The following is a 15,276-nucleotide window of genomic DNA, read 5'->3' as shown; positions in this document are numbered from 1 at the left end:
CCTGGTGGCATAAGAACCTTGAAATAAATCTCTTAGCTACGATTAGAGATGAAAGAGAGATTAGCACGGGCAGGAGAGTTGAAGTCTTCTCCATCTCCGTTGGTGAGTCAGAGTAAAGACAGAAGAACTACACAGACATCAGAAATCAGTACTTTAGTCTTCCTCAGGATGCCTGATCCAGGTATTTTCTCCCCTGCACTCAGCAAGTTACCAGTTTCAAGATTGTGTTCAGTGCTCTGAAGCAGGTTAGTGGTTTCTTTTACAATAAGTCACAGATAGGAATGTGGGTTTAGCTAAAACAGCAGATTTTAGTGAAATTGGTAAGATAAGATGTGGTTTGTTTGTGACAAAATTGCAAGCCAAATTTCTTTGGAAAATTTGCATCTAGTAAGTAAATGTTATAAACAAATAGCTGTGCTGTGTCTTGTTCTGTGTAGTTAGGGCATTTTGATAGCAAAGGAACAGGTAGGTGGCATCTTGGAAGCAAAAAACTACCATATGCTGATGGAAGCTGTGTTTGAAGTGAGTTAGACAGGGAAAGCTTGAGAACAGTATCGATAATATGGGAGAGATTCCCACAGTTACTGGATGACTTCTGTTGAAAGAATTATTTCTCCCTCTATAGCATAAAATCCAGCTTGCTCTCCCATAGCTGGGGAAAAGATGTCTGTGTGTATATGCTTCATAACTCTGGACTGGCTCATGTGCAATGGTGAGGTCCGTTTCTAAGAACTTTGATAGAGGTGTTCATACCACTGCACTACTAGAAGCATGTGTGGTTTTACAGTAGCCCACTGCCAAATATAACTTGGAGCAGAACAGATACATATTGCAGAGCAAGACAATTACACTTTTAGTTCGTAACTACACTTCAGTTCTTCCAGCTGGAAGAACTTTCTTCATGGTACTCAAAAAATGCTACTACACAGTAATATGCATGTTGCAATACATCTTATGCTAATAAATATATTCAATACCTCATTGACCAGTTAGGGAAAGGGTAATGTTACAATACATCTACAAAATTCATTATGACGGGAAGAGAGACTTATTATCTAAAATAAATTCAGTAAATTGTTAGCACAAGAAAAAATAATCTCAAGAGAAATATCCATGTGGAAGCTGGGAACACAGGAACAGAATAGGTAAGGTGTTCTTCTGTCCCAGACTCAATGCATTCAAAGTTTCACGGGAAGCACAGTTGTCCCAAAGATCCTTTGTGCAATCCCAGGTATATCAGTGGCAGCCAGGGTCAGTCAGCGAGGGGTCACTGCACTGCAACAACCAGTCATTTCCCCCCATTTCCTCTGGCAGTATGGCTCATATGAAATAGCAAATCTTATACGACTGGAACATGTGGCGTGGGTACTTGTGTTAGATGAATGTGAATATTCCATGAAATCTGGTCTTAGAACAATACTAAAATTGCACCAAGGAATCGGGAAATAACATGAGAGTTACTGGAGGCAAGGACTTACTAGGAGAGTTGCTTTTGCAGATAAATTTTTCTTCTTTTTAACTCTAGGCATCTGAAAATGGGGAAGGGAGCTATATCAGAATAGCTACATGAGATTGAATGTATCCCAGTTTATGGTATTCAGCTTCATTTTCTTTATGGCTAGAATATGACAGAAAGTCTCAAATTTACATCTTCCAAAATCAACAATGCCTCTTGAGTAGATGAATTTTAAGTAAAGGTAGAAGTGTTTACAACTTTTGTTCAAATGTTACAAAATATGTTTGGCAAGTAGGGTGTTCTCAGTGACACTCTAACTATATGCGTGCCTAACAATTTCGACGCATTTTGCAAATACATACATGCATTTCACAGAAATGAACAGTGAGCGATGTGTTCCTATACGCTGGCCATTGAACGTGAACTGCATATCAGCAGCTAGGAAATTTCACAACAGATTCTCCCTATTGTGAGCTCTAAGACCTAAGTATTGGGGGCAAATAAACCTATTTGTAGCAGCCATCTACAGCTATTTAAGTTCAAGTCATGAACTGCTTAACTGGTGAAGCAAAGATACTGTCTTCAGGCTTAGCAGACAGCCTGTCAGCTGAATTCATATGGAGGCTTAATTCTGTGCTTGCAGGGCATGATCCTTACAAATGAGGTCTGAAGGAGACTGTAGAAGAATAGTGTGAAGAAAGCGTTGTCGCTTTATAAATGACTGTTCTCTGGACTTGTTTGTACAGAGATGTCTATCAATAATCAGTATTTCATCATGATAATTGATAGGATTATCACAATCAATATTCAACCATAACTGATAATCAGCCTTAGCAATCATTAAAATTAGGACCCTGTTTTTAAACTCAGAGAGCTGCTGGCTTCAACACCTTTGGAAGTAAGGCTGGTAACGAAAAATACTGTGCATTTTGCACACTATTCTGTGTATTGTACAAAAGATGTACAGGGATGAATAGTTTTGAGGGGAATTAGTTTCCTCTGTAAATGCAGGAAAAAATAAATGCAACATGAATTAATTAGATCTGACAGGCATTAAAATGTTTTAATATTCAAATGCATGAAGATATCTAACCATTTCCTAATATGAATGGAACAACATATTCCTCGCCTGTACAAATAGAATTGATTCCTTCTGACATACACAGATGAAGACACAGGGATACCATTACCTTTTTAAACTGTGCTCTACAACTATCTGCTTACCCAGTGTTAAGCTTCATTGCAGCTGTGGATCCTCTAGTGGGTAGGCATAGCCCTACTTCTGTATAGCTTATCTGCAAGTGGTTTTCATGCTGTTTTAGCCGATAACAGTTTTATTCAGGTGAAGTTAAGTAATAGAGTCCACTAGCTTAAAAAAATATTATATAAGAATAATGCTGCTTATACTTGTCTATTTCCCCAAATTTACAGGATTATGTTTTACTGTTTATAAATGCCATTGTATTAATGGAATTAGATGACTGTATAATCATATAAATACATAGTTGTATAGTATAAAATCACTCTAATGAAAATTACTGAATTAGTACAAGACCATGCTGAGACCAGGTTTTCTGGGGAGGAAAGAACGAACTCCTCCATATATCTTGCACATGTTGAGGAAGGGCAATCACAAAGCGTCAGAAGCACTGAAGAAGGGTAAAAGTTCATGGTTTGATCATGAGGTACTTACAGCATAGTTCTACATCTACATCACATACACTGAAAATGCATTGTCTCCAGCTCTAACAGGTTTTAGATCTCGGAAGTTATTAGCTGCTTTCTGCCTGTGATTGTAATATAACTGGAGAGGTGCAAAGGTAGTAGTGTTGCAGAGGAGCAAGGTTAAAAGTGCTGGGAAAGATGGCATCTTTTCTTAGCTCCACTAATAGCTGGGGAAAAGATGACAGACCTTGAAAGACAGAAGTCTTCCTTCAGCTGTGACACTCTGAAATACCAGATTTGAAACTCAGGGGAGGAGGGGAATGTCTCTGAATTGTGGTGATCTTTGGAGAGAAAAATATGAGTCTGTATATCACATGGGAAAGTTATTAAAGGACTGTTAGTAACATAAGAGTAGGTGTATCAAAAAAAGCTAATAAAATATACAAGGTATAAATGAATAAACATATGAGTAGTTTCCTGTCATTTTTCAAATGGTTCCCCTTCAAAAAAATATTATGTATGGTGTTCCTTGGGCTGCAGAGTCTTCTTCAGACGGGAGAACGGAAGCAGTTCCACTGGGTGGTGAAGAAGTCAAGGTTATTGCAGAAAGTGCAACCAGGAACAAAGTTTAGGATTCTGACTGGAATATGGGGACTCAGAAAGAAAACCTGTCTAGAGGTGGCAGGGGGGTTGGAATATGGTGTGATGGTCACTGTTCTCAGGACAAAGGGAAAGAACAAGCAACTTTACCTACAGAAACAGAGATTAAGATAGTAACGATGATTCCCTAAGGATTAAATGGGCTATTCCAATACCTGGTTTTTAATAAGAACTTTCAGAAAGAAAGGACGGGCAATCAGGTAGAGAAAGAAACAGAGCATCTTAAACTGCTGTAAGGTGTGAAGATGTTCTACTTTTTTTTGTGGGGTGATACGTTACTTCATATAAAAATGGAAGTGCTTTTATGCCAGATCAAGTGGAAAAAGGAGGATGGTTTGTTCACCAGTAATATATTCAGGTCATAGCACTTAAAAGTTAATAAAATTTTGATAATATTGATAGTTAAACTATTTGTTGAACATTTTGTGTCTGTGGATAACCACAGTCAATTCCCCCTGCAGTTTTTGCCAGAGTGGTCATATCTTAGTGGTATAAGTGTTGGAATAAAATGCTTTTTGTAGTAAAATCATATTTTACAGCACATAATTGATGAAATGTCTAAAAATACCCATAGGATACTGTGTTTCTGGTACTATTTTCACTTCTTTCTTTCCATATGGAAAAAAGGCTTATGTGATTATGCTGTATATTTCTGGGTTTTGTATATTTTTGTGGCCCTGCTTGTTCAACTTTTGAATGCAAATCTGACCACGACCACAGTAATCTAAGAATTATAAATTCCTAGAATCAAGAAAATACAGGCAACAAGTAGAAGGGAGAGGCACCATGAGTCTTCTGGAGGGAGAGACAGCAGATCAGCTCACCTTTAGACATCAGAAAATCTGCACAGAAAACTGCTTTTGACAAAAATCCATAGGAAGCCATCGTTCATTGGTTCTACTGTTCACTTGTTTTTAATTGCTCTAGTCAGTCCTTAGAATTTTTTTTTTTTTTTTTAAAGTGAGTCGCATCGTATAAAATTTAAGCAATAAATTTCACTGGGGCACTCCCTTGGCAGGATTCAGAGTGCGTGAGGCTGTACAGGAAGTTTTCTGTAGTCTCTATAAATATCTAGTCAAACAGACAGTAATCTCTCTCTCTCTTCTTCAGATTTCTACTGCATGCCTTGGATACATGCTCCTAATCAGCTTACAAGCTTTTCTTGACCTACGCTTCTTTTCCTAACGCTGATCTGACTATGGCTGTCCTCAAAGTAAAATTCACCAAAACTAAGAGGGACAAATTGGCTCAGATCTTATGGATCCTCAACTGGGTTTCTGTAGTGAGCGGGATCATTCTCTTCAGTCTTGGCCTCTTTCTGAAAATAGAGATCAAGAAGCGCAATGAAGTGATGGCAAAAGGGGACATTAACTCTGTCCCCAACATGCTGATCTCTGTAGGGGTCATAGCATGTATCATCAACTTTCTGGGTGGCAAAATCTGCTATGACTGCTCAGATGCCAACAAGTTCTCTCGATGGAAACTAGTTATGCTCCCATACATCGTATGTACCTTCTGTTTTACCTTTTGCATCCTGGTGGGTGCTCTCATGTGCTATACCATGAGGAACGAGCTGGAAGAGTCTCTCTATCTGGGACTGAGGGATGCTATTAAGTTCTATAAGGACACAGACATACCTGGACGATGTTTCTTAAAGAAAACAGTGGATATGTTACAAATTGGATTCAAATGCTGTGGAAACAATGGCTTTAGAGACTGGTTTGAAATTCAGTGGGTATCTGCTCGTTATCTGAATATGGCTTCCAAGGAAGTTCTGGAGTAAGTATTTACTAGTCATAACAAAAAATATCTAGGAGAAAAACTCATTCAAGAAGGCAAAGTAGATACTAGCTTTTACTGGAAATTTGTCTCAATCTCAAAACTACAGAGTGACCACATTACTCACAAAATATGCTAACTACATGCACAATCAAAAGTTGCCTTTTGCTAATTTTTTTAGGGACACTGAGCAAAGCAAAGATGTATCCTTCCTTTTTTAATACGGTGAATTAACTACCTCAAAAATTTAATTATAGCAAGCTGATAACGAAAAGAAAAAAAGGAGTGTACTATCAATACATTGCATAGTCAATCCTAAACACTGAAAGATCTTTCTCCTTCAGGATATTACGACTTTGCAAACACAGGTTCAAATCTGTATGTTCACATGTGAGAAACTTCCAACACCATGTACACTGCGTAAAAAAAGGAGAAGAAAAACCCTTGAATTTTTTTGTGGTGGCGGTGGTGCTTCACATGATGTAGCAACTGCGAAATTATATGCTTAAAAAGAGGAGTCTGGCAATTCTTACAGACAATAGCATAACAATAAAAAAAATTTAAGAAGTAGACAATCCAATATGTAGCAATCCTTCTAAAGCTGAGAAGAAGTCTTCACTCATGAGAGTGTAGTAGCTATATGTTCCCGGGAAAGACAAACAAAAAGCTCGACTGGCATTTGTCAAGTGTTCTGTTTTGTTGCACTCAAAATCAGTGACGATAAAGTCAGAGGAGGAAGGAAGGCCAAAGATCTCATTTTCACAGAATTTGCAACTTGAAACTGCCATTGTAGCAAAGCATATATGCAGAGCTGCAAACATACCAGAGGACAGGACCTAGGAGAATACAGACATGAGGGCACCAACGTGTGTAAGTGTGCTGGTTTTGGGTAGGATAGAGTTAATTTTCTTCATAGTAGCTGGTGTGGGGCTATGTTTTGTACGTGTGCTGGAAACAGTGTTGATGATACTGAGATGTTTTCATTATTGCTGAGCAGGGCTTACACAGAGCCAAGGCCTTTTCTGCTTCTCACCCCACCCCACCAGCGAGTAGGCTGGGGAGGCACAAGAAGTTGGGAGGGGACACAGCTGGGACAGCTGACCCCAACTGACCAAAGGGATATTCCAGACCATAGGACGTCATGCTCAGCATGTAAAGCTGGGGGAAGAAGGAGGAAGGGGAGGATGTTAGGAGTTCTAGCATTCGTCTTCCCAAATAACTGTTAGGCATGATGGAGCCCTGCTTTCCTGGAGATGGCTGAACACCTCCCTGCTGATGGGAAGCGGTGAATTAATTCCTTGTTTTGCTTTGCTTGCGCACACAGCTTTTCCTTTACCTGTTAAACTGTCTTTATCTCAGCCCATGAGTTCTCTCCCCCATCCTGACACAGGGGGAATGAGCGAGTGGCTGTGTGGGGCTTAGTTGCTGGCTGGGGTTAAACCACTGCAGTAAGGCAGTTGGCTGTGGAAGTAAAGCAAGCTTTAGAACAAGCGTTCTCAAGAGAGAAGCTGGAAAGCAACAGTGACACAAAGCAGACTGACCCAAGAGATGTTTTAAATCCTGATTCTACACTAAAGAGTCACACGACAACAAAGATGGTCCACAGGAACTTAAGAGTACTACCTTATTCTGAGGACAAAAGTAAAATATACTGCCTTTTCTTTCTGTGAGACATGCAGAAACAATAATGTTTTACCCAGGGTCTTTGCTAAACTCCCTTTCCTCTGCAGGGTTGCCTGTGCTCTGCCATTATTTTGAAAATGCACTGACAGTTACTTTTTGCCCCACATAGGCAGAAGATGCCTGTGAAATGTGTGTGAGGGAAGTAATTACACTGCAGAATTTCTTTTACTGTATAGAAATTGGATAATTCCATCTCGATTGCTAGAATCCAAGTTGGTGCTGTATAACCAAATCATACTAGGATTTCCAACAATCTGGTAGTGAAGCATTTGATATGAAATCATTGGAAGCAAAGTACAGCTGGTAATGTTCAGAAAGGATGGAGAAGGAACCAAATATTTTTCTTGGTTTCACCTTGTACTGTATGTCGATTAGTACATGGTAGATTAAGAAGCAAAGCAGGTGAGAACTGACATATTGTCAACTCACATGTAAACTTTGCAAAACTGAACTTCTCACCTTCATAATCCCCTTCCCTCCCCTCTCTTCTATATCTCCATTGCCAACACCACAATGTGACAAGAAATGGAGAGAATCAATGGGAACTGTAGGAGGATGAAGCAGGTTACAGCAGTACGATCCTATCGTTGCTTTGGTTGGGTAGAAATCACCTTTTTGTAGTCTCAAAAGCAAGTTTTGCTTTACAATACCATAACAACTGTGAATTGCAACAACAAATAGCAGTGAATGTCTCACTCCCTCAGCTCTGTTACAGAGGTCTTCCCTTCTGACAGTACAAAGATAACGTCATTCTTTAATTTGCCATTAGTAAGGGAAACAGAATGGCAGGGAGACATAACCCGAGTCTGGAAACTGCTATTGTTGGCAGTAGAATGAAGATACATCTTTATAACATGTGGCAGGAAGGAAAAAAAAAAAACTTAAATTGATGCTTGGGATCAAAAGAAAAGCTTAAGACCTAGTTTAAGAGATTGTATTTTAACCACTTTAGATGCTGTACTATATTTGGGTCATGTCCCTGAAACATACAGGGCATTTCGCTGGCCCCAGTAAATGCTTCCCTTTCACAATGTGCCAGCCTGCCTCTCCTCCCTCTCTGAGGTTTCTTTTCTCCTTCCACTTTCGAGCCTTCTGTTTGGTACCTTTCCGCTCCCTTCCTCGTTTCTCTCCCAGTGAGTTGTTTTGCCTATGCCCATTACACTGCTTGCACACTTAAGTCTGGTTTCAGTGGACTATTTGGGTTCTTTTGCATTGGTTTCATTCTGTTGCCATTACCAGGAATATGATGGCCACAAAGTGAAGAGCTAGACTTTAAAACAGAGAGGAATTCATGCCTAACCCACTCCCAAGTGGGAAATGGTAGATGAACTTCCTGACTTACTTGGAAAGATCTTTGAGGAAGATATTTTTGACAGAATGTTAAACAAAACAAAACACACCACCATCCCCCCTCCAAAAAAAAAAAAAAAAAAAAAAGAAGAAAAAAAAAAAGAAAGTTGTATTTAGCAGCCCCACAGACTTAAAATGAAGGCAATGATTCTGCCATCCCAGTACGGCCAGAAATACCGAGCTTCCTAGCAGCTTATATTCATTCTGAAGGATACCTTTAGCCCCCAAATGCTGGAAGAACACTGAACCACAGAGTTTCTGCTTCCTCTGTTCATCTGATAAGCTTCTTGTGATAACTTCCTGCCCTTTAATTTAGATCATCTGTAGTGGAACAGGAAAATATTATTTGTAAAAATTAATAAATGAGGATAAGTTTTGGAAAATATTAAAAATTCTACAATTAGCAAACAGTGAAAGCTGGATATCTAAGTGGAAGTTGTCTTTCATGTATTCTGGCTCCCTAACAAAGGTTAAAGGGCACGGGCTTCATTAAAACAGGCCATGGTTCTCACCCGTGGGGCTGTCTCAGGAAATAAGCCTTTTGCAATGAGCATGAGAATAGATACATGCTTAGAGACTACTTCCCCAAAGTGTGAGAGCATCTCTCAACATCTTATATACTGTCCAGTTTCTGGAAAATCTATTTCTCTGAAGAGCCTGCTTGGAGACAGAAGTCCTCACAAGGACGCACTAGCTAAAGAGCAGGTAATACAAGGAAAATGGGTGGCAGGGATTCATTTAACTGTTCCAGAAACTCTTGATTAATCTGAGACTGTGTTCTCTTTGCATCCCATGACTTTTTTTCTCCCTCCTATTTCTTTTCCTGCTTCTTTTTCTCCTGATCTTATAGGGGAGGGAGAGGAATAATTTTTAGCAATAAATACAAACAGTTTCAAAAATTACAAAAAGTATGGTTCCAAGAAGTAGAAACTCCCTTGTGAATTAGTCTCAAAACATGTGCCGAACCAGCCATTGCACATGGGTACAATGACGAAATGCCAGCGGACCATTTCCAGTGGTTCCTGTGGCATGCAAAGGTGCTCTTGTATTAGGTTCTCTGTTAAGGAATGTTTGTGGTGAAAAACAGTCCAGAAGTAGTGAAACACAGGATTTCTAGGGCATAACTTCCATTAGAGTTCCACCAAGATAAACAAGTGCAGAAATTGTCTTTAGTATTTTCAGCACAAAGATACCTGAAAAGGCAACATCTCTGTGAACACCGAATCCACGTCTTACACACACAGTACCAAGAACCACGTGAGATAGTGTGCTGATACCACACTTAAATACAGCAAATGAAAAATTTAGTTTTCCTGCAGTAAGCAAGTTTTCCAGCTGGAAATGCATTCCCATTTTCCTTTTGTTTCATTGGAAAGGCCTACATCACAGCAGACTTGCATTATATCCTTTTATAAAAATCACAGACAGTATCTGCTGCCGATACCAGATTTGTAACGCCCAAACTTCCTGTCCTGTTGCAGCCGTCTAAAGAGCAACGTTGATGGAAAGTTCTTGGTGGATGGAGTACCCTTCAGCTGCTGCAACCCAAGCTCCCCGCGGCCCTGTATCCAGTACCAGCTGACAAACAACAGTGCTCACTACAACTACGATTTTCTGACAGAGGAACTCAATATCTGGGTGAAGGGGTGCAGAGAGGCCCTGCTGGATTACTACACAGCTATTATGAGATCTATTGGTATCGCAGCATTGCTTATTTGGTTGTTTGAGGTAAGTCTCATTAAAACGGTCTGTGTCAGATTAATCAGAGTCTTCCTGCTCTCTGGGATGGGAAACAACTATGGTGTAACATACAAGAAGTGCCTCAGTAACCAACATAAAGTCCACAAGCACTTCAAGAACGTTACAGGACTTCCTTCAGTACAGGCAACTTTCTCAAAGTCCCCAGAGCAGAAGCAAATCTCATTGAAGATGAGAACTATTAGAAATGATGTATATAATTCCATATATTTACAGAACTTTTTCAATAGACTGTGGCACGTTCCCTTCCCTGAAGCATTTTATGGGATCAGATAGAGGATGACACATGCAGTTGACACAACTGCAAGAAAATTTGGTGAGAAGGTCTGAGGATTGTTCTAAGTCAGTTTTAACAAAGAATATAGAAAGTGTGAGCAGGCCTTTGGCTGAATACATTAATTTCATTTATAGTAAAAATTGAGCACAAGTAATAATATCTCAAAGCCTCCTTTTTACATTAGATAGCTTCGCCAAATAGACAGTACTTGCAAACATGGCATAGCTTTTTAGATGTAGATTAGACTGCTTACTATGCAATCAAAATAAGCATAGAGACAAGCATATACACCTGAAAAGATGCAGTCTTTCTGCTGGCATCTGTAAAGAAAGTTGTCTGGATGTTGTCATCCACAGGTAAAGGACCCCCCAGTAGCATAGGCTAAAATATGGTTTTCTTCCCTTTTTATTAAGTTCTATTTTTCTGATTATTGCTCTACTGCATAAATATTAGCACTATAATTAAAATAGTTCACAACAGTCTTCAAACAGTGCTAGATGGGGGGTTGGTGCCAGAAACAACAGGCCTTTGGCAGCACATGAAAAAGCTGTCAGCTGGCTCTCTGTGCTGCCTTAAATATTGACAAGCTGGGCGTGCTGATCTCGATCCAACAGAACTATGAAAGCGGGGCTTTCTCCTAAACTTATACTTGAGCCCCTACTATCAGCCAGCCTTCTTAATTTTAATGCATTGGCATGTAGGACACATACAGCTTACATATGAATGATAAAACTCCTTCGAGGAAATACCAATTTAATCAAGGTCAGCAGAAAAAAAATCCACATAAATTAACAGAATACAATTTAAATTTTTTTTCCTAGTGACTGATGGTTCCATTAATTAATCATCCATTCTACATCAGTTAGTTGTAGTCTCTGAGGCTGTAGTGTTCCCGAGTAATTCTAGGTATTTATGTGCTAATAACATGCAACTGGGAATGCTACCTGAAAAATGGAGAGAGAATCAATCAATCTCTCCCTGGTATTTGTCTTTCTAAAAAATAGAATTAATTGGGAGAGTGGTTAGATATGTCACTGGGATAAAGAATTTGTCTGCTTTACTCAATATTAACTATTAGGCCTGTAAATACACAAGTCAGAAAGCTGACTTAGTGGTAGGATTGAGGTTGTAATTTACACCCTCTGTTTAACCATTAACTGTTTCTTACAGCTCTCTGTACTTATTGGTGTCCGGTACCTACAAACAGCAATGAAGAACGTCCTTCTGCTAGGAGATTTGGAGGGTGAGTCAGATGGTTGGTTACTAGAAAACAGCTTTGTGGAAACTGCCAAATACAACATCAGTATCATTAAGAACCTCGGCAAAGCCAACCAGATCTCCACTGTCTCAGGCATGAACGACCCCAACATTGACGTTCAAAACACAGACTGTGGCAAAACCAATGTTACAACAAAATCTATCCCAGCAGCTAGCTAGGCAAGGCTTTGAAGAAATGACATCACAAGTGTAGCTTTGACATATTACAGTCTTACGAGTACCAGGTTTTTCACTGATGGGGGAAAAAAAAAGGTAGGAAAACTAATAAGACAATTGAACTAACCACAGACTGGTGACACGTCCAAAAATGCTGATACTTCTTTGGCTGGATGTATTTTTACTCATTCTTGTGAAATCCCTGATTTTCAACACTGCACAAAAGAAACTTTTGAAATTTTCCCCACTTCTCTCCCTTGCTTACATACTTCTATCATGGTCTGAATACGTCAGAATAATCATTATGCACAAGGAAATGTTCCAGATAGAATGGGTCTACATCTACTAATATACAGATTGGTCTACTATGTACCAACGAAGTTTGTCATTACTGTCATTACATCTATAGAAATCCCAGCAGCAGGGAAATCCCAAAAGAAATTACTACACCAGAACACCAGATGAAAAGATCCTTTAAAAAAAGGCAAAAACTGTGAAATGAAAACTCTGTTAGTCCAAGTTAGGATAGGGAAAATTTTAGCCCAATTATACATATATTGCAGCCCTTCTAAAAGAACCTACTACCTAGGTGAAACTGAGTTGAAGGCATTGAAAGCATAATGGTTTTGGGGTATTTTTTTTTCCAAAATACTTTGAAGTATCTCTTTATTTTTCCCCCTCCATAGTTTAGAGAAAACCAGCTGCCATACCTCCCTGAAAATCAATGGCTACTGCTGAAAGGAGTTCTCGGCTCAAGAAAACTAATTGGCAGCTCATGCTGGGATATTTAAAATTCCAAGTAGCATGTGATAGCACAAGTTTAAAAACAAGCAGCTATTTCCCATAAAACAAATACTGATGATCCTAGATATTTAAAAGCTCCTAATTTCAAAAGTACTTACATAGATCCAGGGGCTGGAAGACAAGGGATTATTTGGAACCAATGAAGGCAAAGATAGACGGACAGATCTCCCATTATGTTCCTAGTACAGCACTCAGGAACTTTGCCAATGCATGGAGTGAAAGCCTTCGACACCCAAGACACTTGTAGTTACAGGATGCGCTATGACTGTAATTCATCATTAATAGTAAGCTGGAAAAACATACCAATACAGAATAGAGGATAAAAGACCAAGTAAAATATTTTACTTGTTATTGTTGTGAATAATACATTGTTTGAATATAACATTGGATGGCTTGTGCATTTTTTGTGTATAATCAAGTAAAAGGAAGTTCTATCACTGGGATATTCAAAGCAGAACTATTCCTGCTTTTGAAGTTGTGTGAAAGTAACAGTAAAAATTGCTTTACCTGTCTAAACAATGTTGTTTTCTATAACACTAGAATAAGCAAGAATTATACTGTAAGAATATATTGTAAATAAAGCGTGTGATGGAAAAAACTGTACTGTAATTCAAGCAGGCTATATACATGATCATAATTTCAAACACAATTGCTTCACTACTTATAATTTTAGGCCTATACTTCAGTATGTTAAAAATAAAAACAGACAGATGGGGGTCTGTCTGCAATAGTAGCCTGTAGCAGATGTTTTGCAAAAGGCACATAAGAGGCAAGACCTTTAGAAAATAGTTCTTTCCCTGACAAAGCCTCCCAACTTCCAGGAAACAGCAGTTTGGGACTTGGTATGAGAATGAGGATATTTGTATCACTGTGTTTTAATAAATCTCAGTGGACATTTTTTTCTATGAAGTTGCATGGTGTTTTTTTAAAACCCATTCTTGTTTTTGATATCCAAAACATGACAATGAGCCTCAGATTTTAATTTCTCACAATTCAGTTCTTCATTGTTTGAAAAACTGCTTCTCTTTGCTTGTTGACTCCCTGAAAACTTAATCTGGTATCCCTTCATTCTTGCCATAAGATGTAGCTGATGGTCATTCCTTATTTATTCTCTCCATGTCATTCTCAATTTTACAATCCTCTATTATAATCTCTCTTGGTCCCAACTTTCCAAGTTGAAGTTTTATTTAACCTTTTCTTCTATGGAAGTTGTTTCACACCTTTGATAATTTTCATCAGTCTTCTCCATTTATTATTTTTAAATGAACAACACTGTGTAGAGCTGAAGACATAATGAACTGAATAGGCCTTTTGTCCTTTTCTTTTCCTAAGAATTCCTATCATTGCTTGCCCTTTTGACTGTTTCCAAGCACTGAGATAACATTTTCACAGAACTATCCATGAAAAGACTACGAAAATCTTTGATATGAATATATCTGAGGGTCAACAGCAGGCTCAATAGGAGTGAGCAGTGTGCCCTGGCAGCCCAGAGGGCAAACCCCACCCTGGGATGCATCAGACACAGCAGAACCAGCCGGTCAAAAGAGGGGATTATCCTGCTGTATTCAGTGTTGGTGTGGCCTCACCTTGAGGACTGCATGCACTTCTGGGCGCCACAACTTAAGAAGGATGTGAAGGTCCTTGAATGCATCCAGAGGAGGGCAACAAAGCTGGTGAAAGGGCTGGAAGGAATGTCCTGTGAGGAGCGGCTGAGGACTTTGAGTTTGTGTAGTTTGGAGAAAAGGAGGCTGAGGGGCGACCTCATTGCTCTTTACAGCTTCCTGAGGCGGCGAAGTGGAGAGGGAGGTGCTGAGCTCTTCTCCCTGGTATCCAGTGACAGGACACGGGGGAACGGTTCAAAGCTGCACCAGGGGAGGTTTAGACTGGACACGAGGAAGCATTTCTTTACCGAGAGGGCGGTCAAACACTGGAACAGGCTTCCTAGAGAGGTGGTCGATGTCCCAAGGCTATTGGTGTTTAAGGGGCATTTGGACAATGCCCTTAATAACATGCTTTAACTTGGTCAGCCCTGAACTGGTCAGGCAGTTGGACTAGATGATCGTTGCAGGTCCCTTCCAAATGAAATAGTCTAGTCTATTCTACTGCAAGATGTTAGTTTTTGCATAGCTACATTAATTTTCGTTTACCAAAACTGAATCTTGTTATCCAGCCACTAAGTTTCATAACAGCCTCCTGAAAACATTCAGGATAACCTTTTTTTACCGAATATCTTTGCATCATTGGCAGGATCTGCCATTTTATAATTCCCTTTTCAGATCACTTCTGAAAATGATAAAAAAACCATGCAGATTTCTGTGGATTTCAGTTGTTAAGCTTCTTCCATTGTGAATAGACCATTTATTCTTTTAATTTGTTGCTGAATCAGATCTTCCTTTTTTTGTTTCACAAT

At 39.3% G+C, this 15,276-nt stretch overlaps 1 protein-coding gene across 2 annotated transcripts; it reads left to right on the top strand.

Annotated features, from left to right (window-relative positions):
- On the top strand, positions 1 to 13,724 carry LOC126049464 (photoreceptor outer segment membrane glycoprotein 2). Of its 2 annotated transcripts, none has more exons than XM_049825919.1 (4): positions 1 to 181; positions 4,892 to 5,560; positions 10,075 to 10,321; positions 11,799 to 13,724. In XM_049825919.1, the coding sequence occupies exons 2-4, from the start codon at positions 4,980 to 4,982 to the stop codon at positions 12,063 to 12,065; spliced, it is 1,095 nt and encodes a 364-aa protein (XP_049681876.1). In that variant the 5' UTR covers positions 1 to 181; positions 4,892 to 4,979; the 3' UTR covers positions 12,066 to 13,724. The 2 variants fall into 2 exon arrangements, with proteins under 2 accessions (XP_049681876.1, XP_049681875.1); XM_049825918.1 differs by having other exon boundaries at positions 2 to 245.
- The last annotated feature ends 1,552 nt before the right edge of the window (positions 13,725 to 15,276 follow it).

The sequence above is a fragment of the Accipiter gentilis genome, chromosome 22 (assembly GCF_929443795.1).
Source record: "Accipiter gentilis chromosome 22, bAccGen1.1, whole genome shotgun sequence".
In the NCBI taxonomy this organism is placed as follows: Eukaryota; Metazoa; Chordata; class Aves; order Accipitriformes; family Accipitridae; genus Astur; species Astur gentilis.
Note: the sequence above shows the minus strand (reverse complement) of the source record. Positions and strands in the feature narration are given on the sequence as shown.